The sequence below is a fragment of the Osmerus mordax genome, chromosome 4, assembly GCF_038355195.1.
Source record: "Osmerus mordax isolate fOsmMor3 chromosome 4, fOsmMor3.pri, whole genome shotgun sequence".
Taxonomy (NCBI): Eukaryota; Metazoa; Chordata; class Actinopteri; order Osmeriformes; family Osmeridae; genus Osmerus; species Osmerus mordax.
Window position 1 is genome coordinate 5975690 of NC_090053.1, and position 24202 is coordinate 5999891.

Genomic DNA, 24202 nt, shown 5'->3' on the forward strand with positions numbered 1-24202 from the left:
CCCAACTAAAGGTTACTTGGTCACCTCTCCAAACTCCTTCCTCATTAGGCTTCAAGTAGAAATGAATAATAAATACCACCTAATGTTCTTTAGGAGTCCGAAAATGAAAGAGCTGTCCACAAGAACACATCAAACCTAAGGCAAACAACCTAGACTTACTATATCATGTCCACAGATTTGGTTTTTAATTTTTTTTTATCCAAAACATTTCACAAATAATGTAAGGGTCCCAGGCATGCACAACATAAGCAGGAGACCCAGCAATATGACACAAAGTATAAACAATCAACAGGTTTAGAGTGACACACTTTGTTCTGCTACTTGTCATGCTGTGGTCATACTACTGGCTACCATTCATTAGTAGAAAAGTGACTATTGTCCTCCATCAACTACAGTATAGCTGCCAATGCTGGTTGAGGACTGTCCTTAAAATGAATTGATCTCATAAATCTTAATATTGTGTTTTAGCATCACAACCTGTCAAAATATTGCAGTTTATATACCAATGCTTAACAGTAAAACTCACTACAACATTAACCGGAGGCTACACAAACAAAAAAGGGAAAGCAGTTGAGACTTCAGCACAAGTTTATGATAAAATTCAGATGAAAACGTTATCATCTCATATAAAGTAGCAGGAGTCAGCCAATCCAATTAAAGCTCCTAAAAAATAAAAAAAGACATTAAAGAAATTCTGGATTACATAAGGTAGAAAGAATGCAATTGTCACCAGTTTGTAAAACTTTTTTTCCCCAACAATCTGACAAAAATATCAATCAGGTACAATTTGGCTTTTCTTGACAGAAATACACTTAATAAAAATAACAAATGAACCAAAACAATATGATCTACTTGAACCATCACCTTGCTAGGGAGAATGGGAGGAACTAGAAACGTCAGGTAGAAAAGTCAGAGCCCATTCTCTAAAAAGTGGATTCATACTTTCATGGGTGGGGAGAGACAACTTTTACACAGGTAGCTGAAGATGAAACGGGGATAGTACAGTGGACCAGGGGGGGGCATGGTGATGAAAGAGACAGCATGCCTCCTGCAAGGCTCCTGATGTGCTGCAGTTCAGTGTGTGTGTGTGTGTGTGTATGTGTGTGTGTGACACGCACATACAAGGAACTCAGTAAATGCGGCCTCGGCTCCGGTTTCCCCTGCCTCCGAAGCCTCGTCCTCGGCCTCCCCTGAAGCCTCCACGGTTTTCTGGAAGCAGACGTGCGGGGAAACACAGATGAGGTCAGCATTTCATCATATGCGCGTTTGAAGAATATTTCTTTCTAAAACGCTGAACCCAAATCCTCCACTTAAATGCATCCCCCAACACATGAGGCACCACCCACATCCAATAAAACACCAATGCTAAGCACATTCATGATTTCTGCATTTAAGCTTCCATCATTCAGAAGAAATATGACCAAAACGTATACAGGGAGTAAGCTGTTGGGCCAATGGGAATGACATTAAGATGCCATCTTTGGGGGGTTCCCTCACCGTGGGTGAAGTTGCCGATGGTGGCGCTGTACTTGCCACTGGGGGGGTTGTAGATCTGCCGTGCGTCCCTCCTGGGCAAAGGGGAGATCTGCTTGTTCATGGCGCTGCCTGCGCCCATCTCCTCACCCGACGGGCGCTTCTGACTACAAGGGTCATAAATATAAATCATGACAATGGGTGATTGGCACGGTACATATATGCTTTCTTTTGACATGGTTACAAGAGAAAGAGAACAAGAAGGCAATAAAGGCAACTACTTGATATTTACATTTAGCAGATGCTCTTATCCAGAGCGACTTACAGTAAGTACAGGGACATTCCCCCCAAGGCAAGTAGGGTGAAGTGCCTTGCCCAAGGACACAGCGTCATTTTTCACGGCCGGGAATCGAACCGGCAACCTTCTGATTAACAACCCGATTCCCTAACCGCTCAGCCATCTGACTCCCTGATATGAGAGTAAAGGGCTTACCCTACAGCTTCTGCCTTCTGAACCGGCTTCCAGGACAGGGTGACTGTGCTCTTGTATGACGGAGGATTATGGAAGAGATCCTGTAAACCAAACACGTGTAAATTTAGATTGACAGAACATTGCCTTTTGACACACACACGTCTCGTAGGGCCATGTACCTTGATGAGAACGTTGATGTTGTTGGTGATCTTCAGAGCCACTACCTTCATCTTGTTCTGAAGGACATCGTCAGGTTAGCGACATTGAATGAGATGGGGAAAAAACTCATGTGCATTCCCCCAGTAGCCATCAAATTAAACATTTGGAATATTCTGACACACACACACACCTCTTCAGTCTTCAGTGCATCTCCTGTCTTGCCTTGCAGGGCTACCCGAAGTTGACGAATGTACACCTGCAGTCCTCTGGCAAAGTACTGTAACCTGTGGGATAGTGAGGTACACAGAAAAGTGGTTCCGAATAATTGAGAAAAATTCTACCCGCTTCAATATACAGTCAAGCAGAAGAAAAGCTCAAATAAAAGTAAAAAGCCCCTGCCACACCCATCTGCTTTACCTGATCTTGAAATCTTTGAGGCGCTCTGCATTGATCTTGTCGATAAGGAAGTCAGGCAGCTTCTTGCCAAGCTGGTGGAAGCTGTAAAGAAGACACTCTACGTAGCTGAACTGCAGCTTGGGCTCCTCACCGCTGGCATTTTCCCCGTTTTCCCCCTCCTCCACCGGAGGGAGGGGCATGAACTCCTACAGAGGGTAAGGGAGGGGGGGGGGGGGTTGTAGGAGAAGAGACAGAAAGAGGGGGGACAATAATGAAAGAGCAGGTCAGCCATTAAGCCATTTATAAGAAATATACCAGGAATACCAGTCTGGTCATCAATGCTCCAATATAACATAAAGGGCTATCTAAACAAAGCAGCAGAAATCGGCCACAGTCTTCACTGCGTGAAAACGCATTCATTATGTTATGCCAACAAAGCAGTGTGTGTGCAAACTGAATCCTGTGAGGACAGCTGCTGTGGTTCTCTCCAGTATGGTTCTTACCAGAAGCTTCTCAAACAGCATGGTAAGGTTTGTCTCTAGCTTGTCCATGTCCCCGCAGAACGGACTCATCTCAGCCAGCAGCTTCAACACCTACACACACACACACACACACACACAACACTCTTAGCTGAGCAAATCTGTGTATGCTGGTAATGAAAGGCAGTGTTACCCTATGCAGACTGATTTGCACCCGTTTAATAGAGGCACATCGACAGAATAGCCAACATGATCTTAATGCATTCTGCAACAGTAAGTATTCCTTGCATTATTCCTGCAAGTCATGTAACAAAAAAAGTTTCATGGTTCATGTGACAGGTGCTGGTAAACAAGGCAGCATGTAGGAATCTTCAAATCGCGCTAGCATGCACAAAAGTTACTAATACATATGTATTACTTTTTTATCACATCACAAAAGTAAGTGTTTTGAAGAAATCCCTCAAAATAATTGGATTTTTTTGGGGATACGAATACTCAATTTGTTAAATCAATCAGAACTTAGCAAATCAAAACTTGGCATGTTTTCTCGTTTTGGGGGCATGATACGGGTGCAGTTTGATTAACATCTTTGGTTTTGTTGGCTATTGTCAATTAGTTTCGGTCAAGCCACCATCCATAAACAAGGATGTGTGGTGTTGGTTTACGGCAAGGTGGGTCCATATGGTTTGGGGTGGAGTTGACCAACTATTGTTCCCACCCATTACCTGCCAGTGGGAAGTGGGGAAAAAGCTCAAAACATTTTAAGGGGATTTTCTCCGCTAGTTATTTAGGGGGTACCAACAGTCAAATATGTTGTTCAAATATAAATGCCTGATTTAAATGAACAAATTATGTTTGGAAGCTTACATTCTGAACTTCTCTGACATGTAAAAAACGATAAAATGATGACCTACAGTACATATGGACCAAAATACCAGCATTTGTCACATATAACTTAAGGTTTACGGTATAGAGCGGCAACATAAGACCGGGTAAGCTCGACTGTAAATTCTACCGTATCATTAAGTCGGGGTTGTGTGTGTGTGGCTAACCTCCAGTTGAATGTCCAGCTCTGCGACTGGACTGGTCAGTGAGCTCAGGTTTGGCAGAACGTGGTCACAGAAATACGTCAAGAAACGAGTGGAATGCACATTTTTCTGAAAGAGAGAAATAGAAATGGGCAACGTGCGAGTGTGTTTGTGAGAGAATAGGAACGTGTGTGCACAATCCATTGAGGGTCTGAGCAATCCACTTCACTTCACTTACAGAGAAGAGGGGCAGGGCCTGGCGAGTGCACTGCATCAGGCGGTCCACCGTGTCGGGGTCGGCAGGGTTCAGAGCCTGCTCCAGAAAGGCCTGCTCCACCACCAGCTCCACCAACTGCTGTCGTCCGCTTACTGTTTGCAGCGCCCTCAGCCCGGACACCACACGCATCAGCAGAACAAACTCCTCCCCAGTCACGTCCTCCAGTACCTAGGAGGGAAAGGGGGGCAGGATTAGAAGATTGACACCCAAATATGGCCATTTGATGGAAAACAAATGCACACAACAATTTTCCAAATTATAATTTCAAGATGAAAGGCCAAATCTTAAGGCCTTCTCAGGGCAAGACCTCCACAACCTCACTAACGGAAGAAAATATATCCAACCACATGAAACAACATTCAGTGAAGAGACCTAACAGACCTTTTTGGTCTCTGTAAAAATGTAGTCCTCCACTTCCTTGGTCATGACATCCTCAGGCAGGCCCTTCAGCTTGGTGGAGAGGAACTTGATGGCCCTCTCTCTCACTATGTCCTCTCCCTGCAGGATCTGAGAGAACAGCCCTCCCAGAGTACCTAGGTGAAAGAGGGACAATGGAAGATTAGACACCAATTACTTTGTCTACTTAGCTTTGTGATTAATTTATCACAGCAACTACACAAACCTGTTGAACATATAACTAAGGAAATACAGAGTTGTCTAGTACGTTGAATAAAATAAATAGAAAGCCACTTACCCTTGGCGTCCATTTTAAAGATGGAGAGCAGTGCAGTGTTAACTTGGTTGAACTCTGCAGAGTCGTCTAAAAAGCACAAATATTGTTTCAAAACAAACAGGAAACAACATAACTTTTTCTTTTTTTTTATACATAATGCAAAGATCTCTGAAACCTGAACCTGTTGCTAGTGAGTAGGTAAGTCAAGGAGTCTTTACCTGTCTGTAGAAGCTGGGTGAGGATATCCGCGACCCTGACAATGTTCTCCCCCGCAGCGAAACGTGGGAGCTCTTTGATGGCCTGCCTCCGAATCTAGACAAGAAAGAGTGCAGAGAGGATGTCAAGTGAGTGTGGAACGTATACCATCTCTACCACATATAGTGAAAGCTTGGCCAGAGACTGTATGTTAACTGCTTTGTAGTAAGTGTTGGAGAATAATGTATGAAAGTCATTCTTACCGATACGTCCTCATCCTCACACAGGTCCAGTTGGGCATTGATGGCTGAATCTGCCAGTTCTGGGAAGCTGCTGAAGAATTTGGGAATGAACTGTGCAGCCAGACGCTTCTCCTTTGGGCCCCCCTTTACCCCGTCAAGAATTGCCTGGTAGGCGTCTTTGTGCTGAAGGAGAAATAAGCATGTTACACGTGTTTAATTAGCAAATATTAACAGATAAAGGTCAACAGAAACACTAAAAAAGACAAACATAGTAGAACATGCTGTTGTCCCTTCAGATTCCGTTGCGAAAAACAGCCTACAGGCAGCTCCTATTAGTGATTTAGTTTTGTTACCCCTGGCCTGAGGACTTGCTAGCTAGCAATGTAGCTAGCTGATTAGCTAACCAGCCGGCTGGCTTGCCATCTATCCTTTGGGGGTTGATACTGTAAATATAGCTATCTAGCTAACATTGCTCTGTAACAAGCTAGCAAGCTAACAAAATAATATCCACGTGTTGTTCTGTATATAGGGTAAAATACCCCCTAAGAGAAAACGTCTCGGTCATCCTGACAGAAGACAAGGTTACATGATGATACCAAGCAAGTTAGCAAATGCTAGGCTGGGCCCCAGTTCAGTAAAGCAATTGACGCAGCTAGCAATTGACGTAACTAGTTGGCCAGTAATCATTTGCTTTTCTACCACAGTAGCGCCCAGCGGTGCCCATGAACCAAGCAACCGTCAAAACGAGATTCACAGTTGAACCATGACGGAATTCAGACAACTTAAAATTCCAAACGAGTCAACCCTATGCCCAAGCGGGTTATAGCTTGGTGGCTAACTAGCTAGCTAGGATATCTATCGAGAGTAAGTGCGACTTCAAAAAAATCGTGTTCGGGACTAATTGCAGTAAAGCTAACCATTGAACAATTCGGTCATTAGGTTATTGTTAAAAGGCAATAATGCGCGTACCTGTTTCAAGTTATCCTTTGCATCTGCAAGGATCCCATAGTTACGATACAGCTCCTCGATAGTGACCGCCATCAGCGTGCGTCCAAGTGTCTTTTGGTGAGAACGCCGACTAAATATTACGCAAATAAGACTTCTGATGTGCTCTTTTGGGTTAAAACGTAAAACATATGATTCTAGTCTTATCAAAGCAGAATATTTGAAAAGGGTTGGGGATCGGAAATTTATAGAGATGATCTAAGTCCCAACTGCCTGGTCCGTTCCGCAATGTTAACCAACAGCCACATTCGCTCTGATACGAAATAAGCTTCGGGAACGGAAGCCTGGAAGTAATACTTTTGAGCGATAGCTCCTCGACAAACCACTGCGAGGAAAAAAGATGTAGCCGTGGAATACAATGAGCAACTTTTCGGTTATTTACCACCTTTGGTACATACATTTCATTTTTATGTTGACACTGTACCAGAACACACAGGTTTTTCACCTAAATCTAAAGTCATTAAGGCAAATCCTACAAGTAGATAACCATATAGAGCTAATTAAAACAAGTGTATTGAATAACATTTTATTTTTGTGTTTATTCTTTCAGACCATATTTGACCAATGATAAGAGCACTCATGGGTTTTGTTTCCTATTATGGTTTTCCACATCTTGGGCACTGGGAAACATTTTTCTGATTTATACAGCCATCTCCAAAAGTTCCATTCTTCACATACAAATGTAGCAAATCAACTCCCAGCAACCATGAGTGTGTGAACATAATTCTTTCTTCAGAGCAAATTACATTTGCCTGTAGTCCTTCATCATCTCAAAATTCCATGCATCAAGATATTACAGGAATCGGATTCCTGCTCCAAATTGGACACCATCGCATATCCTAGAAATTAGATTCATAAGTTTAAAAAAAGTGTTAAACTTGTATAGTCAAATATGAAATGTTCATTGACTAGTGTATAAAATATATGCACTCTTTATGACTAGTGTCTTTTTAATTAATAATGTACATCCCTTTTTCATTTTTTTTTTTACTTAGTCTGAATTCCAAATAGTCTTTACTCACCATCTACACACAATAATAGTTCAAACTTTTACTATAAGCATCCAGCCTGTGTATCCACATAGGCTTACCTGTCTCCACTCTGGACACCCATGGGAATGCAGTAGTTGAGCTCCAGTCTAGCAATGTTCCCCAGGCGTAGCACAATTCCAGCTCCGTAGGACCAGCGAATGCACTCTGCCAGTCTTGTAAGGTGTGCTTTTGGACCTTCGCCTTAGGGAGACACTTTGAACCATCACCTCTGCTGCACGGTCATATTCAGAACACCGCCACTCTGACATATTCTAGGTACACTATTGATTCCGAGGTCAGTATTTCATGACATGTATTCCGTGTTTAATAGCACAGCAGTGCTCACCGTAGTTAAGGTTACACAGGTTTCCAGCATTGAGGAAGAAGTGGGTCCTGAAGAGGTCTCCAAAGCCACCTTTGCCTGGACGGAAGGGTAGTGGAGTATACAGATGGATCCCACCAGCCCAGTAAGCCTCACCTCCCAGGTAGTCACCTGTCATACCCATAATAAAAAAAAAAACTAAATCACAAAAATCCATCAATCATAAACCATAACCCTCACTGAATTTGACAGTGAAGATCATCACGTTCTTACCTTCACTCTGTGGGCCAATGCTGTACATACTGAATCCCCTCACACTTGTAGGCCCACCCAGATAATACCTATGAAAAAAACAGATGGAAAGTGTGACATTGTAGGATTAAATCATTGTTATTATTCTGTGCAGCCAAGGAATCCCACTAAACTGGGCCATATGCAGTCTTTTTCAGACTAGGGTTCTCAGGACTGCAGTGATGGCAGAGGATACAGAGTGAAAGTCTTCTGTACCTGTCTGCTATGCACGTTGGCGTGTCTCCAATGGGCAGCAACATTCCTCCCCACAGAGAGGCAGACAAGACCTAAAGGAATTCACAGAAGTATTTTGCTTAATTCACAGCAAAGATTTAAAATAAATAAATAAATGCAATCACAACATTGTTCAGGAGTTGATGTAGTTTTCTGCACACAAACATCCCCTAAATTTCCATTCTACCAGCAACAACTGCTGCACTGAGAACCAAAGAGGAGGTTCACTGAACGGGATCCTTGTGCTCTCACAAGCCACTATGTTGTACCTGATACTCCCTTCTTAATGCACCCTCTAGATATAGATAAAAACTAGCCCCAAATACAAATGATTAAATTAATAAAGTAGAATTTCCATTGAACCACCCACAAATATTTCTGTTGAATCTTACCGAATCCCAGAAAAGACGTCTGTTTATCTGGATCTCAAAGTCTTCCTTTAGGAAGCTGGCGTCTCCCCCGGTATAGCCTGCCAATTCCTGGAATACCACAGACACAAAGTCATATGTTTACTTCATTATGTCCAATGTAGGAATAAAGGGGAATGGATTCATTGGGATTGGATGGTGCAAGTATTGGTTCACTTGGCCTTGATATACCTGGTGGAACTTGAGCAAGGCGCCTGTCCTGGGAAGGATGGTTGAGTTTCTGGTGTCAATGACCATGGCGTGCTGCAGAGCAAGACAATTGCATAGAGGAAAAGAACCAAGCAGTATCCAAGTCATTATTGTAGACTATACCAATCTAAAATAATTAGTTTCTGTATTACATTGGGGATTTGGGGTGTGTATAAAGCAAAACTGAGGCTCAGTACCGAGAGCGATGACTTGAGGGAGTGGCCACTCTCCTCCCGGACGGCAAACGAGGCCGTACGAGCCAGACAGCCCAGCTCTCTCCACACACCTTCCCACTTCAGGGTGTGGTTAGTCCTCCAGATAGGAAACTGTTAAAACCGTAACAGAACCATAGAGTAATTTACTGATCCACACCAAACTGGACCACCACATTTGCATGAGCAATATATACATACGCTGAACTCTGTGGAGATGCCCCGATCAGTCTCTCTCAGTGAACTCCATGGGAACTGGCCAGTGACCTTGTATACATTAACAGCAAAACTGTGAAGAACAGGATCACATTCATATGCAGATTATTAGAGTTTGATATTACACACATACATCATCACTTTAGTAGCAATGTTTCATACTTGCGCTCAAAGTGTCCAGGTTGGGGCTTGAAGAACGACAAGCCATAAGAGGTCTCTTTGGTGCCATAAGAGAACTGGAAAGTGAGTTTCTCTGCTCGACCGAACACATTGGGTAGTTTAAGGCCAAGAACCTGCAGGAGGAGGTAATCGTCAAAACATACTACTAACAATGGACTTGAACTTAGTGGAAAGCTAATCAGGACAGTGCTGTTGGCTGTCTATGGGCTTTGGATACTTGGGTAATCTACTGCTACACGAGAGAAGGAAGCAGATCAGTCATTGGGAATTCTCACCATGCTACCTTCGTTATTCCCAACCATGGTGTTATAGTTCCCAGTCATTCGTCTCAATTCAGTCACCTCAAACGTAACATCTAGTCCATTTGGAAGTGCATCTGCGCCTGCAAGAAAACAATATACTGTATCTTAATATAAAACACTCATTTGTATTATAATTGACATTTACTGTTGGGCACATAAAAAAGTAAGTGAGCATGTAATGTGGGTATTACCTGAGTGTTGTTCAATTATAAATTACCTTGTGAGGTGTCAATAACAACTTCCACTTTCCTGAAAATACCGAGACGTAGGAGATTTTGTCTTGCTTCATGCGACCTCTTCATGACCTAAAACATATTTGGTTTCATTCAATGCCTCGGACTCCAACCACTAAACCAATTTTAAACTAACAACAACTATTGTATGATGTGTACATTATGTTTGACTGACAAACACTCACATCAATCAGGTTTTTGGCTCGGAATACTTCAGCTATTTCATATGATAAGAGGTCCTCTTTGGTTCTTCCAAGTCCATCTATGTGTACCTGCTGAACAACTACCTAAAGAGCATAGGGGGAAAACAGCATAGATAAACTGCAATAAGGAGGGACATACAATTCTGGCTAAAGCCACGACTAATACTAGAGAACGTATAGTTCTGCTAAACAGTCATGTCTTACATTTTTGTTTTGAAGAACTTCCTGCTTTGACTCCTGCTCAATGTCGGGAGTCTCAATGTCATCAGCATGAACACCCAGCTCCGGACCGTGCATGGGTAGTGGATCAAGGCTCTGCAATAGGATGAACACAACAGAAATGATGCCGTCTGCTGTGTTCAGTGATGTGGTGAGACAAGTGGCAGCAAGTGTAGCAAGCGAGTTAGTGTTCCAGGGATGCCATAATTTAAGATTCTCATTAATAACCGGCATGGCAAGCATGCCACTGGTTTCCAACGACCTGACTAGAAAGAAAAACTCTATTGCGCGCGATGGATTGCTAGCTCCATGCGTTTTCAAATTAGCTGTATTCTAACCGACTGTGATTTGTACTTGTAGTGCTGACAATTGTGCAAACTATTATTTTAAGAGTCAGCTTGACCAATGGCCAAGTCCGTAAGCTTTTTTGACATCAGTAGCCGCCTTATGTACGTGTCTGTACCTAGCTAGCTAGCTACTGACTATAGTAGCCTACATAAAGGTCATGCTGTCACCAATAGATTTTTAGTTGCTGTCCTTACCCTTGCGTGAACGGTGCCCATGTTTGGACCTCGTGCACAATGTTCCTCGAACTTCACAGAGGTGTTTATGAGTTAAAGGAATATCTATTCCAAAAATATTGCTATAGATTTGTTGACGGCTGACGCCATGACACACTCAAACCACGCCTCCAGTTTTCCCGGGACGTCCAAGTAGTGCCAGTTTAATGGGCTTCTATCTTCTAGTAAAAGGTCACATACAGGCAGATTCCTCAGATGGTTCTCTTCACATAGACGGGTTCATGAGCCTAACAATAATGTTCGTGTTTAGTGAATAAATTATAATCACACTGAAATAATAATATCATTTAATAATATAATGAAATATTGGGGTAAAAAGACTGATGCTTTATGTCTCCCTGTTAGCTTGAAATTGTAATAGTGAAGCAAACGCTACTCCAATGGAGCATGTAATTGCAAATGAATCAAATACAATTCTGTATCAACAATAAAAGATTTAATTCAGAACTTATTATTTTATATAAACTTTGATTGTGAAAATGCATCTTCTCCTGTTAAGATACATTTATATGGTGATTTAGTTTAACCTTTATTTGGATGTTCACAGACAAACAGACTGATGTTCAGTAGCTTAACAACATACTTTCCATACACATCATCATTTTGACCAAGAAGTTTAATTACCAATGTAACAGAATAACTGTCCTTGAGCTCTAAATATGAAACAATCAATACGTCTCCTGTGTTTCAGTACACAATAGACTAAAAACGATGTAGGCTGCATATTATGATAGAAATGTTGCACAGCTTCGCTGCAGTCCTTCCTTCCTGTAATTGGCGAAACAAAACAAAATTAGAAAATGAATGAGTGAAACGATGGATGCATGTTTGAGCATATTATTTACTTACGCCTCCCTCTTAAATGTATCGTGAGAGATCTTGTTTTTGACCATTCCTTCAGGACACTCATTTACGTTTTTTATTCCCAGAGTTGTCAATGCTAAAGAATTAAATTATTACAGTGATTAAAGTGTCCATACTTTGGATTTGGGTTTATTCAGGGTTTGTATGATGAGGGTTTGTTTCTATAGGCTTCCTAGCAATGATGTTATGAGGTGAAGAAATGCTTTAGGGAGCCTCACCCTCCTTGTATTGAACAAAAGTGATGTATCCTTGGTTAGTAGGGTCCATAATTCCAAACACTGCATCCAAGTTGGAGTCATTAAACAAACTTGGGCATTCAAGAGACCTCATTTTGGACACTTGCAGCTGTTCAAGTTGAGCGATCAGAAATTCTTGTGGTCTCTCTGCAAAAGCAGTCCATATTAGAGGCATGATAAAACTTTAATACACGTGTCACGTTAGTAAGCACTAGACTACAGAGCTTGTAAAGTTTGCGCTAAACCGGTAGGAAAGGACAAATCGACAGAACACAAGGTTAAAAAAGCACTGAAAATATTAGTTTCCAATGTAATGGGAACTTCAAACCTGGTCTGTAAAAGAACAGCATGCTTGTTAAATTATCCATGAGTTCGATAATTTTATGTTTTTTAAGATAATTAGCAGCTTCTTGCTCCCGTGTTGTCGCCATATTTGTTTAGACTGGTGCTTATTGGTTGTCCATTGGTTGCTAGGAGACACTGCGGCTTAATCTGGTTTGTTGAATACAAGAAGTAGTTCTCGTGTTAATCAGTATGGTCTGGAGGAATAATCGATTCTGATTGGCTAATGGACACCTACTAACTCGTTCCAGTGAAACTGTCGGTTCACTGTTCTAAATTAATGCGCTGGCTACAAAGTATTGCCCTCGTCAGGTGGCAAGAAACTATTTTATAATGTACTTCAGTGTTAGGTATACTGCTGTACATTAAACTATTGCAGGGTTCTTTTTCACAAATGCATTGAAACATCCACCAAACATACAAAGTACAGAATATTAATAATTTATTTTTGTACGTTTGTTTCAACAGACTTCTTGATGGAGGCTTGACTGATGGGTGTCACTCCAGCAACATAAATCCAGCACCAAGGTGTTCCAGGTTTTTTAACGATTCCATAACATCCTTTGCAGCTGTATGCCAGGCTGATACGGAAAAAAGCCCTGATAGGGCTCCACCACACCTGGACGAACAAGAGGTCTCTTGTCCACTGAATCCAATGTTCCTCACTTAGGTGTCTCAATTCCCAGATTCAGATTTGAGACTTTGCAAAACTTTCTCTTTTCTAGCTTTCAATCCCAGCAGTTCTGTCTTCAACTCCCCAGGCTTGGGTGGGATTTCAGGAATACTCTGGCAAAGACAAAAATAGTTTGATGGCCTTATCACTGGTATTTTCATAAAGTTCACTGTATCACATCACACCATGATATGAGAGTTGTGTGTTGATAAACAACAGAGTGGGAGAAACACTCCAGAGTGCACTGAGGACGAATAAAGTGGATATTTATTCTACTATTGTAATTCTAGTTTGAACAATATAAACCTGCAAAGATTAATACAATAGAAGACTGAGATTTTGTCTGTGCCCTTACCAAATCAGGCCTGTAGTACTGGTGGACACATTCTGCTCCTACAAACATGGCCATCATACTGGCCCCAAACATCTGCAGATATCGAGGCCAGGACACACCAGCAGGCATTTTCACACCTTCTGCAGGGACTCAGGACTAACCTTAGTAAGATAATATACAGATATATTTAATTGCAGAACATGTGACTTTGTCATATGGATTGATCTCAATATGGTGTACTTAAATAGTTTGTAAATTAATCATCATAGCTAAAATAATAAATGACAACAATTAATGTAACAGATTCATCCCTAATGTTACATGAAACCTTTCTTACCGTCATCACTGCTCAAGTAAAACAGTATTATATATGTCACACATCTCTGTCACAGCAGTCTAGTCTACTACACACAGCAGGCGATGCATCACATGAGCTACCTATACTAGATAACTAACGTAATACCCACACTATGAGCAATGATTCCAAAACTAGCCCAAATCACTAGATACTTGCCTTTGGTCAAATTTTCATCAAAATATAATTGGAGACTAAGCACTAGCAGGTCACTTATAGAATATAGTCTTTGACTTAGCTAACACAACCTTCGCTCTTCTTCAGAACTTGGATTCGACACCTATTGAAGCGCTTTGCTGCCACCTATTGTGCACCTTGAAACCTTGAGTCGGTTGGAGTACTTGTAATACAAATAAAAACTGCGATCTACTGTAATTATTCATGTTATGTGAAAAATATAATATTAATTAATCTGAAGAAAAAAAAACTGTACAATCTGTACAACCAGGCCAAAAATTATGATTATGCAAGTCGAACATGTTCACATTCCACCCCAGCAGGGGGAAATCATCCAAACATGTCGCTTCCTGAAGACAGTCGAGCCGAACGGCTGAACCTTTTAAATGGTCTTTGTTTTGGGTGCGTTGAACGCCCTCAATCGGCCTATTTGAAGAAAGAAGAATTCTGAAGATGTATGACAGGTATGTCTGAAACCAAATTGTATTTTACTAACACATAAAAATATACACCACTCAACTGCAAGCAAGCTAGAGCAGCAGACTGTAAAATAATGATGCTTGTCTGTATAAACCCTTCCCTCACCAGAGGTCTTTGTGGTCCTGCCTGCGATAACAATCAGTATTGCAAATCTAATACGCTTAATAGATTCAGCTGCCAGTATTCATGGCCCCTATTGATGCCTTTGAGAGTAAAGGCAATCATTGTAACAGCAGAATGAATATTAATTTATTTAAGTAAATCCACGATAAAGATGGAAGAAAAGCAGTATACGTCACTGACGGTTCCTACGGATTATCTCCAACAGTGGTGAGTTCTCCCCGAATGCATTGGTGTTGGAGGTTTGGCATCAAAAGAAACTATTGACGAATGTCAGTGGACGTTTACATCTTCATGCATGAATTTAAATTGATTTTTATAACTGCCACCAAGAAACGTACAAACTATATTTTAATATCAGGCAGGAAAAGCATGCTTCCCTTGCAACAATAGGTTTAGTGAGCCTGTGTAATTATCCTGTTTTTTCATTTACGTTCATATGTGTAGGCTAATTGTATCATGTTTACATATTTTGTGTGTACACAATTGATTAAAAAAGATGGGATGCTCTAATAAAGTTGTTCAGACACAAGACTCAATCAGCACAATTACCTTCAATTAGTTTAATAAGTTTTATAACATGTTAAATATTTGCAACAATGGTACCCTGAAGCTTATATAATCTTTTGGCCCTTTTTAGAAGGTGAGAAAGTCCACTATCAACAACCACCAAGGCATTGGGATTTCATATCACATCATACTGTTTCAGTCCTTTTTGTACTGTCATCTCCTGCTGTACGTACACGCCATTATAACAACCAAAGGAAATGCGGTGTCAGTCTGTTCTTTGTGTCTAATCCTGCATTTCTATTGGATACCCAGGTACCAGTCCACCCAGCAGCATCCCCAGGCTCAGCATGTGATGCAGTACCACAACACAGGCCATGTGGGTCAGTACATGGATGGTTCTAGAGAAGACCGGGTCATGACTGAGCTGTCAGTCCACCAGGAGCTGCCGGTGCACCAGGAGTTTTCCATTCACCAGGAGTTCCTCGGTCACCAAGACCTGGACTTCCATCACGACTTCACCGGACATCAAGAGCCTATTGTCCAACACCATCATCAGCCTGCAGATCCATCACAAGGTAGTGTCTCTTCTGTCCTCTTTCTTTGTTTGGTCTTTGTTCTTGAAATCTGGTCTGGCCTCTACCCTTTTTTCCACATGTCTCTCTCATAGCTCCAACTCCAGGAAAGAGAAAGAGAGGGAGACCTCCCAAACAGAAGTTGGAAGAAGGCAAACAGCAGGAGGAGTATGACCAGAATGAGGCCATAAAGAAGGCTAAACGGGCTCTCAACCGCTTCAATGGCATGTCAGTGGCTGAGGTTATGGCCAAAACCCTGCCAGACATTATTGCCCACAATCTTGACATTTTGATAGTGAGTTGTTTACTGAAGATTAATCATGGAGTTTGATATGACTAGTTTTTATGTGTTTTGTTCACACAAGGGAAGATTCTGGGCTTGTGACAAACACATTACATAGAAATGTATGTAGACACCTTTATCCAAGGTGACATTCAAGGTGGATTTGAAACATTTATAAACTAATATAAATTGTAATGACAACTTTGTTCGATCTCAGATTGGTATCAACCCAGGACTGTTGTCAGCATTTAAAGGACGCCATTACCCAAACCCAGGCAACCATTTCTGTGAGTTGGACACAATCTCCACTGTGGCATGTTAGGATGATTTGCTGTCAGTATTGTAAATGAAAGTATTGAGTGCTATGTTTTTTTATGCCCAGGGAAATGTCTGTTCCTTTCTGGTTTGACTGAAGAGCAACTCAACCACATGCATGATCAGAGCCTACCTGACAAGTACGGCATTGGCTTCACCAATATGGTGGAAAGGACAACACCAGGGAGCAAAGACCTGTCAAGGTTCCTAGCCCATCAACATGGTTACTGCAAAAATGCCCAATGTGATGTCTCATCCATCTACACAATATGTATATCTTTTTTATTGTCACATAATTTGCTTCCACAGCAAAGAGTTCCGCGAAGGAGGTCGACAATTGGTGGAGAAGCTGAAAAAGTACAAACCCCTCATTGCAGCGTTTAATGGGAAATGTAAGTAAATGGTGTAGAAATTGCATTATTCTTGTGTTTTGACAAACCCAACTATATTTATTTAATTGCTGTAATCTTTTTCTGGAAGGTATTTATGAAATTTTCTGCAAAGAGATATTTGGCGTAAAGGCCAAAAATCTTGTATTTGGCCTACAACCGTACAAAATCCCAGAAACAGAAACAGTAAGTTCCAGTCCCAGAACAGCATCTTTCAAATACCAAAGAAAAATGTAGGAGACCAGTGAAAAACAAAAAAACTGGTGACCTCTTTTGTATAGGTGTGTTACCTGATGCCCTCATCGAGTCCACGCTGTGCCCAGTTCCCCCGCGCTCAGGACAAGGTGCACTTTTATGTCAAGCTGAAGGAGCTAAGAGACAAGATTAAAGGGGGGTCACCAACACACCGGGAGGTGCAGGAGACTGACTATTCCTTTGACTTGCAACTTGCCAAAGGTAAAAGGATACAATGACTTGAGTTGATAGGATGGATTTGATTGGTGAACACTTGGTGTCTCTTGATCCTTGATTTTGTCATCTAATATTCAAAGTCTATACAAGAAGTCCTTATTGTGATTTTCTGCCATTTGAAACGGATAAGATCTATCATTTTATTTTTTGTCTGTGCTGTTGTACAGATGATGCTAAGAGGCTGGCAATCAAGGAGGAAAATGTAGATCCAGAGTATGAGAACTGTGGTGGGGCACATGAAGACGCAAAGCAAAGCACCAGCTACTGTAATATTCCCCACACCAAAGACACAGGTGAGCGATACTATTTTACCATGGAATTCGAAAAGGAACAGATGTAGTCGTATTTGACCTTCCTGAGTTTAGAGTACTTGTTCATGAAGCTTGAAAAAACATACCAATAACATTTTATTTCTTTCCAGAAATGGCCAGAAAAGACCATGCCCCTGCAACAGGCGACCTGCCATATGACCAGTGGATGACACAGTCGTTCGCCGACCAAATACCGGACATCAGCTGTAACAGTAGCAATGTACCTCAACCTCAGATGGGAGCAGAAACATTCTGAACTGCAGAAGAGAAAAGGTTATTGGGGTCACCATTTCCGAAGGCATCACGATGCATGCATATGTTACACAACCAGAAAAAGGAAGAGAAGATACGGCCCACCATGACTGGACTACCGTTTCAAATTCTCTCTGTAGAACACAGCCCATTTTTTCTTATTTTTTATAACTATTTATTGCATTTCATAAAGCATGTGTCCAGTGTCTTATTTTTATATTTTGAAAAGAATGGGATTTTGTTGGATCCCTCACTTGTACATGTGGAAGTGTAATTGTGCTCTGGAATTTTCAAGTTTATTATGACAGAGATATTAAATCAGTTGTAAAACTGACACAAAATTTGTGATTGTTGAATTTATTAATGACCAGTGTTCATCAAATTTCCCAAAATAATCATTTAATGGGACAGCAAGTTAGCTTACCATAGCATATTATGGCATTAATCATGTTCTCAAACTGGTTGTCTGGATAAGGCACTCAGCTATTTTACAGTCACAGAATACTTGATCTATTATGCAATTATATTGATGATTGCAGTTATCTATGTTGAACCTTAATTAGTAGTAGAGGTGTTTAGTATTTTTTTGTCCACATTAGCCAATGGGAAGAAACCTAGCGGAGTTTAAAAGTCTTTGGAACCTACCACTTCTGAAATGGTAGTGTGCGTTGTGGCTTTATGCAATATTTTCCAAAACATGCGCACATATGTTTGTGGATTCAATACTAATAATAATTTTACATAAAAAATTATATATGGGCCAGTGCAGCAATACATAAATACATTTCTTACATAAAAAAATTAAATTTCCCATGCCGTGTCACCTGAACACTTCAAATGGTATCTCCCTACGTTAAAGTTGACGTGCTTTGCTGTCAAGTCTTTGTTGTTTGAAGCATCTTCAGCAAGTATAATGCGCAGAGCGCGAAAGTGATTCGCTTACATCATTTTTGGGACGAAAATATCACTCATCATATATTTTGGAGGTATGTATATATGTAGTCTGATATGGGATAAATACGTATGTATGTGAAAGATATTCACTGGAACCTAGGTAAGATAGCTAGCTCTAGTCATTCATCCATGCTAACTGGCTAGCTAACATTAGCGGAGTAGCTAGTCCTGCTAGTAGTAGGTAGCTAGCTACTAACTAATCTGGAATGAGTGTATTAAAATATGGTCTGTTACACAGATATGTAAATGTAGTTCAAATCCATGCAATACGATTCCTTTACGTGAGACGTTATAGGTTTATATATATATATATATATATATGTACACGTACCAAGGCCGGGTGTTGCTGTAGCGCGCTACCTAGACGTGTCTAAAAATAATTTAATGAACCATGGTCGTTGTCTAGCATGCTAGCAAAAGGACTGGCCATGCAAATTAAAAGTCGTAACGCGTTAGCTTGCCATCTTAAAATATCCGTGTTTTAGCTATCTAATAACAGATTGAGTCAAATATTAGCTAAATCTATACCAAACATTGGTGTGACCAACCTGTTCTTTCATGTTCCCTTATCATTTGTGATGCACCTTTATCAAATCAGTATTTGAATATCTTGTTTGTGCACATGCATTCAGTTTCATACACTGCCAGAGTATTGTTATGCTACAAAACATGCCCAACGTCAATTCTGTGTCGTCAACATAAATATTGATCTATTTAATTAAGTATAACCGTTAAGATGGAGGAAAAGCTGTATGGATCTCTGCCTGTCCCTTCGGAATACCTTCAGCAGTGGTGAGTTACTCCCCCCGTAAGAAATGGCCCAGGACACACATTTTGAACTAAGTTCCCGTATAGGGCCCCAGTGCTATGAATCTGAAAATGAAAGCATGTGTTTTTGTTTGTTTCACACCACTGTTTGACCTGCATCCTTCTATTGCACTAACTGGCGAAGGGCATCAGTGCAGTGTTGAACCATGGCAAATGATACTGTGTGAGAACATTTTATTATCTGAGACAGTGACATTAGGCATAGGTTACCTGTAATGTAATCCCATGCCGTTGCCAGTCTTTACAATAATACAGATATCAAAGTAAGCTAAATATTGTAAGTCTGTAGCAGCTGTATAAAAAAGAAAAGAAAATGTTAAGGTGGTGCTAAATGAATGTTAATTAATGATGATCATTATTAGCTCAAAGCAATACTGAGACATCTCTTGCAGTGTATTGAGTGGTTTTCTGTTGTTATGAGCTACGAAGCAAGTGGTAACCCTTTGGTTCATTGTAACAAAGCGTTTTGTTATAATGGACAATTGTGTTTAATTATTTCAAGTAGTAAATGTGACAAATTTGCTGGGATGCAAAAAAAAGCATATGTCATTACCTGATCATACTTACAGTTTGGTTTGGAGTGGGAATATGAATTGTGTGTGTGAAGACTGCTTTTAAACATATGCTTCAATATTCTATTGTATTTTTTCTTCTTCTTTTAAAACCAGGATTCAGTCGACTCAGCAGCTGCAAGCTCTGCAGGCGCAGTATTCAAACCACCACCAGCTTCACAGTCCTCACTACTTTGAGGGACAGAGGGAGGAGATGGCCATGGCCCAGATGGGCTCTAATCAGGACCCCATGCTTCAGCAAGAGCCTGCCAACCTAGCCAAACGTACAATTATACATTAATAACACTTTATGCTTTATTTAGACAATGAACGGAAAGGGCTGGGAAATATATCTTTATAGTACTCGGTGACCTCTTGTACTTAAAATGAATCAAACTAAGTAACTTGTGGAACAAAATGCTTGTCCATGCATTTACTTATAAGAAAAAAATACCAAACCTTTCTCAATGCGGTCAAAGTAAGTAGCCTAATTTTAGGTTCTCTCCCACGTTTGCAGAACCAGCCAAAAAGAGAGGGAGGCAGGCACAGCCAAAGGAGCCTAAGCCTCCCAAGCAACCCAAACTTCCTAAGGAACCCAAGCCTCCAAAGGAACCCAAGCCTCCAAAGACACCTAAGGTAGTCAAGGACCCCAATGCTCCCAAGGCCAAACCAGGCCCCAAGCCCAAGAAAGGAAAGGAGGGGGCAGAGGGTGATGGGAAGCAGGAGAAGATAGATGAGACCTTCAAGAAGGTGAAGAGGAAAGTAGACCGCTTCAAGGGGATGAGCGAGGAAGAGGTTATGACAAAAACACTACCAGACCTCCTGGAATACAACCTTGACTATGTGATTGTAAGTTGGAATATACTATTGGCGTCATGACACTCTGTTACAACACAGTTTTGTTGACCAAATGATGTATCAATACTGAAATAAGCTTCATCTTGTCCTGCAGATTGGAATAAACCCAGGTCTAATGGCAGCCTATATTGGACGATGGTTCCCTGGCCCAGGAAACCATTTCTGTAAGTTTCATGTACATTTCTGTATTATTGTGTGAACAAATGTAGTAGCGTGTACTGACCTGTGCCTGTGCAAGACTGACAGATTGCAGTTGGGTATTAATTTGTGTGTGGCAAAAAACATATTCAATCCTGACCCTGTGTTTGCAGGGAAGTGTCTGTTCTTGTCTGGGTTCACAGATGAACTGCTCAACCACATGGCCGACACCTCACTACCTGAGAAGTACAAGATTGGCTTCACCAACATGGTGGCCAGGGCCACTCCTGGAAGCAAAGACCTCTCAACGTAATCAAGAGACCCTTTAGATGAAATTACATTTTGATGCAAGTAAAAGAATAATAGCTATTGATGAAACCATATTCAATTTTGACAACCACTGTTCATCTGTCCCAAATAGCAAAGAATTGCGAGAGGGAGGAAAAATTCTTGTTGAGAAACTGAAGAAATTCAAGCCTCTCATAGCTGTTTTCAACGGAAAATGTAAGGAAATGTTGACATGACATGTTAAGCTACTGCATGGCACAGACATCACTGTCATGAATACTAAATTGGTGTTTCTTGTTTTTAGGCATTTATGAAATGTTCTGCAGAGAGATGTTTGGTAAAAAGCCAAAGACACTTACATTTGGTCTGCAACCGCACAAAATACCTGACTGCGAAGTGGTGAGAGCGCTGCACTTTTTTTCATTCGGTGTGCTCAATGAACTGTAAATTTGGGCTACCTAGGCGTACCTATTCAAATATGTGGAATTTCTTTAAACTAAAACATTCCAATGCCCCCCACAGGCCTTGTATCTGATGCCATCGTCCAGTGCCCGCTGTGCCCAGTTTCCCCGTGCCCAGGACAAAGTCCACTTCTACATCAAGCTGAGAGAGCTTAGGGACCAGCTAAAGGGTGTGGCTAGAAGCGATGAAATCGAGGAGTTGAAGTATACCTTTGATCTGGGTCTGGCCAAGGGTAAGTTATAAAGTAAAACACTTACGCAAACTCACAATACACCCTGATTGCCGATGGATGTCGCTAGAACCAAAGAGCTAGAAATGAAATTTGCTATAAATGTTCTTAAAAACAATGTTCTGCCTGACAGATTAAATTTGGGGGTACATTTCAGTAAAAAATACATTGTTTCTTCCACATTACAGAGGATGCCAAGAGGATGGCAATCAAGGAGGAGCAGTACGACCCGGGTTACGAAGGAGCCTTTGGGGGAACTTATGTGGAGGGTGGGCCTGAGGGAGCCCAGGGACAGAATCAGGACCAAGCCCCGGCAGAGGGCCAGAGCAACGGCCACTGTACTTTCTCAGCAGCTCAAAACACAGGTTAGTGTGGACAAACCCTGGACCCTCTTCTGGGAAACTAAAGAGGCAGTTTACTCATCATGGAAGCAGTCCCATAGAGTTTGAATTCAGAGAGATTTTGTGGATTTGAATGTTGAAAGATATATTTTTGGCTGGGATTTCGGCCTTTTATTATTTTATGATGGACATACTGTGTTTGGAGAGGACAGTAAATGTGGGGAAAGAAAGAGAGGGGAGTAAAGGGCTTGGGCCAGATCCAAACCCAAGCCACCTCGAGGCCTCAGCCTACATGGTGCGGTAGTCCGGTGAGGCGGCGGAGCGCCCGAAGTTTCATGTCAAACAAACATCACTGTGCCTCTTTTTCAGATAAGGCAGAGAAGGCGACCACAGCCCAAACAAACCCCACCTCAGAGGGGCAGATCCCAGAAGGACAGTGGATGACTCAGTCCTTTGCAGATCAGATCCCAGACATTGAGGGCTCTAAGGAGCCACAGACTTGACCTGCAAACGTTTAAGCAAGAGGGAAAGGGCACTACAGGCCCTATCAGGACACCTGGAGCTCAACGCCCTGTTCTTCCTTCACAAGAAGCTGCACCTCAGTTTGAAGAAGACCATTTTCAAATTGCAGTCTTTTTTTTATTAGTCAGTTAGTTTAATATACACTGCTAGAAGACATGGGGCCTGTTTTTAGAGAATACGTTACATTTAAAAAAACATTTTTATATATTCTTTATAAGTGTGTTTGTAAGATTGCCCTCAAGGCAGCCTCTTAAATGTGAAATCAGGGACTTGACAATTATGACACCAAAATAGGTGACAATTGGTCACCTATTGAAAACATGGTAGGTTCTTTTTCTTGTACTGTACTTCACTGCATAAAGATTTAGTATGTGTTAACACACATATTGGATTTACTACTGTTCTGATGGTTGTTATAATGCCCTTATTTTTAACATATACAAGTTATAAAGTCCTAAATGCACATGTTTGAACATATTACAGTAAGACTGTATGAAATGTGTTATGGTTTAGCTAGCTTGTCTATTTTTATCAATTCTGTGCCTTCGACAGCAGGTACTGAGTGATGATCAGAAAGAACTACACACCACTTGATATAAAAGATTCAAGGATGTCCTCACAGAACACTTTCTTTTTGCAATACTCAAACGGGTGCTTTTTTCTTTATTTTTTACAATAGGCATCTCATGTTTAGAACTTTGTTAATGAAGATTTTGTTGCCCATTGTTTTTCGGGTTGTTACTTTTGCAGTCTGAAAGTAGTTATGGCTCACTCAATGAGATGAACTGTAAAGACATTGTCTTGAGATCTGATGTTTATGCAGGATTCAAGGTCCACCAATAACTGTTGCTCAACTCTTTTGCATTAAAAAAAGAAAAACCTACACGTCATAAATAAGGAGCAGTTCTCTTATCATTGCACACCCACGTTCATGTTCACTCAGATACTACTTTTAAACCAGACTTATGAATGCAACTTAAATAGTAAAATAATTTGTCCAAATCATGTCTTGTATGTGAAATCATGTCTTGTCTTATTTGGAATGTTCAGGTAACAACACCCAAGACAACGAGTGGAAGTTTAGAGGTAGCTACATCTTTTGTATGCTTATGTTGAACCTTTTTTTGTGGAAGTTGGGAGTTTTAATAAAATGTATCAGTATGTATTAGTATGCCTATATTCTTTTCACTCAATCGAAAATACCACAAGGGAAATGTGATTTAAGTGTAATTTACATAATACTTACTAAACTGAACTAGTGCAAGTACGTCTGTCAAGCAATTCAAAACCATATTACTAAATATCCT

The 24202-nt window shown here is 41.0% G+C and overlaps 5 protein-coding genes across 9 annotated transcripts; 2 read left to right on the top strand and 3 right to left on the bottom strand.

The window, feature by feature from the left end:
• Positions 1-570: 570 nt before the first annotated feature.
• api5 (apoptosis inhibitor 5) lies at positions 571-6652 on the bottom strand. 2 transcript variants are annotated; one of them, XM_067234460.1, is made up of 15 exons: positions 6364-6652; positions 5416-5577; positions 5176-5269; positions 4979-5044; positions 4666-4817; positions 4246-4452; positions 4032-4136; positions 3004-3093; positions 2522-2706; positions 2295-2388; positions 2125-2181; positions 1967-2046; positions 1498-1640; positions 1119-1209; positions 571-663 (listed from the first exon to the last, which is right to left on the bottom strand). In XM_067234460.1, the coding sequence occupies exons 1-14, from the start codon at positions 6433-6435 to the stop codon at positions 1130-1132; spliced, it is 1587 nt and encodes a 528-aa protein (XP_067090561.1). In that variant the 5' UTR covers positions 6436-6652; the 3' UTR covers positions 571-663; positions 1119-1129. The 2 variants fall into 2 exon arrangements, with proteins under 2 accessions (XP_067090561.1, XP_067090560.1); XM_067234459.1 differs by having other exon boundaries at positions 571-1209.
• A 266-nt stretch (positions 6653-6918) lies between these two features.
• On the bottom strand, positions 6919-11155 carry LOC136941891 (sorting and assembly machinery component 50 homolog A). Its single transcript, XM_067234538.1, has 15 exons — positions 11002-11155; positions 10445-10555; positions 10223-10324; positions 10022-10109; positions 9778-9884; positions 9485-9615; positions 9308-9395; positions 9092-9220; positions 8877-8948; positions 8670-8756; positions 8260-8330; positions 8026-8093; positions 7777-7923; positions 7490-7631; positions 6919-7238 (listed from the first exon to the last, which is right to left on the bottom strand). Exons 1-15 carry the CDS (start codon positions 11020-11022, stop codon positions 7193-7195), a joined length of 1410 nt encoding a protein of 469 aa, XP_067090639.1. The 5' UTR covers positions 11023-11155; the 3' UTR covers positions 6919-7192.
• A 1752-nt stretch (positions 11156-12907) lies between these two features.
• Positions 12908-14103, bottom strand: uqcc6 (ubiquinol-cytochrome c reductase complex assembly factor 6). Of its 2 annotated transcripts, none has more exons than XM_067235054.1 (3): positions 14004-14103; positions 13511-13650; positions 12908-13268 (listed from the first exon to the last, which is right to left on the bottom strand). In XM_067235054.1, exons 2-3 carry the CDS (start codon positions 13616-13618, stop codon positions 13158-13160), a joined length of 219 nt encoding a protein of 72 aa, XP_067091155.1. In that variant the 5' UTR covers positions 13619-13650; positions 14004-14103; the 3' UTR covers positions 12908-13157. The 2 variants fall into 2 exon arrangements, with proteins under 2 accessions (XP_067091155.1, XP_067091157.1); XM_067235056.1 differs by having other exon boundaries at positions 13511-13645; positions 14004-14099.
• Positions 14104-14391: 288 nt separating this feature from the next.
• Positions 14392-18052, top strand: tdg.2 (thymine DNA glycosylase, tandem duplicate 2). Of its 2 annotated transcripts, XM_067234705.1 has the most exons (11): positions 14392-14485; positions 14760-14831; positions 15444-15706; positions 15799-15998; positions 16204-16273; positions 16369-16504; positions 16611-16693; positions 16782-16876; positions 16972-17146; positions 17329-17454; positions 17583-18052. In XM_067234705.1, exons 1-11 carry the CDS (start codon positions 14475-14477, stop codon positions 17726-17728), a joined length of 1377 nt encoding a protein of 458 aa, XP_067090806.1. In that variant the 5' UTR covers positions 14392-14474; the 3' UTR covers positions 17729-18052. The 2 variants fall into 2 exon arrangements, with proteins under 2 accessions (XP_067090806.1, XP_067090807.1); XM_067234706.1 differs by lacking the exons at positions 14392-14485; positions 14760-14831 and adding an exon at positions 15212-15356.
• Positions 18053-18653: 601 nt separating this feature from the next.
• Positions 18654-24056, top strand: LOC136941933 (G/T mismatch-specific thymine DNA glycosylase-like). 2 transcript variants are annotated; one of them, XM_067234602.1, is made up of 11 exons: positions 18654-18710; positions 19402-19470; positions 20175-20341; positions 20575-20906; positions 21010-21079; positions 21227-21362; positions 21475-21557; positions 21646-21740; positions 21864-22035; positions 22221-22397; positions 22743-24056. In XM_067234602.1, exons 2-11 carry the CDS (start codon positions 19415-19417, stop codon positions 22874-22876), a joined length of 1422 nt encoding a protein of 473 aa, XP_067090703.1. In that variant the 5' UTR covers positions 18654-18710; positions 19402-19414; the 3' UTR covers positions 22877-24056. The 2 variants fall into 2 exon arrangements, with proteins under 2 accessions (XP_067090703.1, XP_067090704.1); XM_067234603.1 differs by lacking the exon at positions 19402-19470 and having other exon boundaries at positions 18701-18710.
• Positions 24057-24202: the final 146 nt, after the last annotated feature.

What these genes read in the sequence shown, in the direction of transcription:
- LOC136941891 (XM_067234538.1), bottom strand. Translation starts at nt 11,022, where the DNA reads ATGGGCACCGTTCACGCAAGG. An exon ending in CCCTCAAGTCATCGCTCTCG is followed by an intron (nt 8,949 to 9,091) that starts GTACTGAGCCTC and finishes CTTGCTCTGCAG; the next exon opens with CACGCCATGGTCATTGACAC. An exon ending in GGTGTCCAGAGTGGAGACAG is followed by an intron (nt 7,239 to 7,489) that starts GTAAGCCTATGT and finishes TCTAATTTCTAG; the next exon opens with GATATGCGATGGTGTCCAAT.
- uqcc6 (XM_067235054.1), bottom strand. Translation starts at nt 13,618, where the DNA reads ATGCCTGCTGGTGTGTCCTGGCCTCGATATCTGCAGATGTTTGGGGCC. An exon ending in AGTACTACAGGCCTGATTTG is followed by an intron (nt 13,269 to 13,510) that starts GTAAGGGCACAG and finishes TGTCTTTGCCAG; the next exon opens with AGTATTCCTGAAATCCCACC.
- LOC136941933 (XM_067234602.1), top strand. Translation starts at nt 19,415, where the DNA reads ATGGAGGAAAAGCTGTATGGATCTCTGCCTGTCCCTTCGGAATACCTT. An exon ending in AAATACCTGACTGCGAAGTG is followed by an intron (nt 21,741 to 21,863) that starts GTGAGAGCGCTG and finishes TGCCCCCCACAG; the next exon opens with GCCTTGTATCTGATGCCATC. An exon ending in CTCAGCAGCTCAAAACACAG is followed by an intron (nt 22,398 to 22,742) that starts GTTAGTGTGGAC and finishes CCTCTTTTTCAG; the next exon opens with ATAAGGCAGAGAAGGCGACC.
- tdg.2 (XM_067234705.1), top strand. An exon ending in ACGGATTATCTCCAACAGTG is followed by an intron (nt 14,832 to 15,443) that starts GTGAGTTCTCCC and finishes TTGGATACCCAG; the next exon opens with GTACCAGTCCACCCAGCAGC. An exon ending in GGGAGCAAAGACCTGTCAAG is followed by an intron (nt 16,505 to 16,610) that starts GTTCCTAGCCCA and finishes TTGCTTCCACAG; the next exon opens with CAAAGAGTTCCGCGAAGGAG.
- api5 (XM_067234460.1), bottom strand. Translation starts at nt 6,435, where the DNA reads ATGGCGGTCACTATCGAGGAGCTGTATCGTAACTATGGGATCCTTGCA. An exon ending in CAAAGGATAACTTGAAACAG is followed by an intron (nt 5,578 to 6,363) that starts GTACGCGCATTA and finishes TTTCTCCTTCAG; the next exon opens with CACAAAGACGCCTACCAGGC. An exon ending in CAGAAGGCAGAAGCTGTAGG is followed by an intron (nt 1,641 to 1,966) that starts GTAAGCCCTTTA and finishes TGACCCTTGTAG; the next exon opens with TCAGAAGCGCCCGTCGGGTG.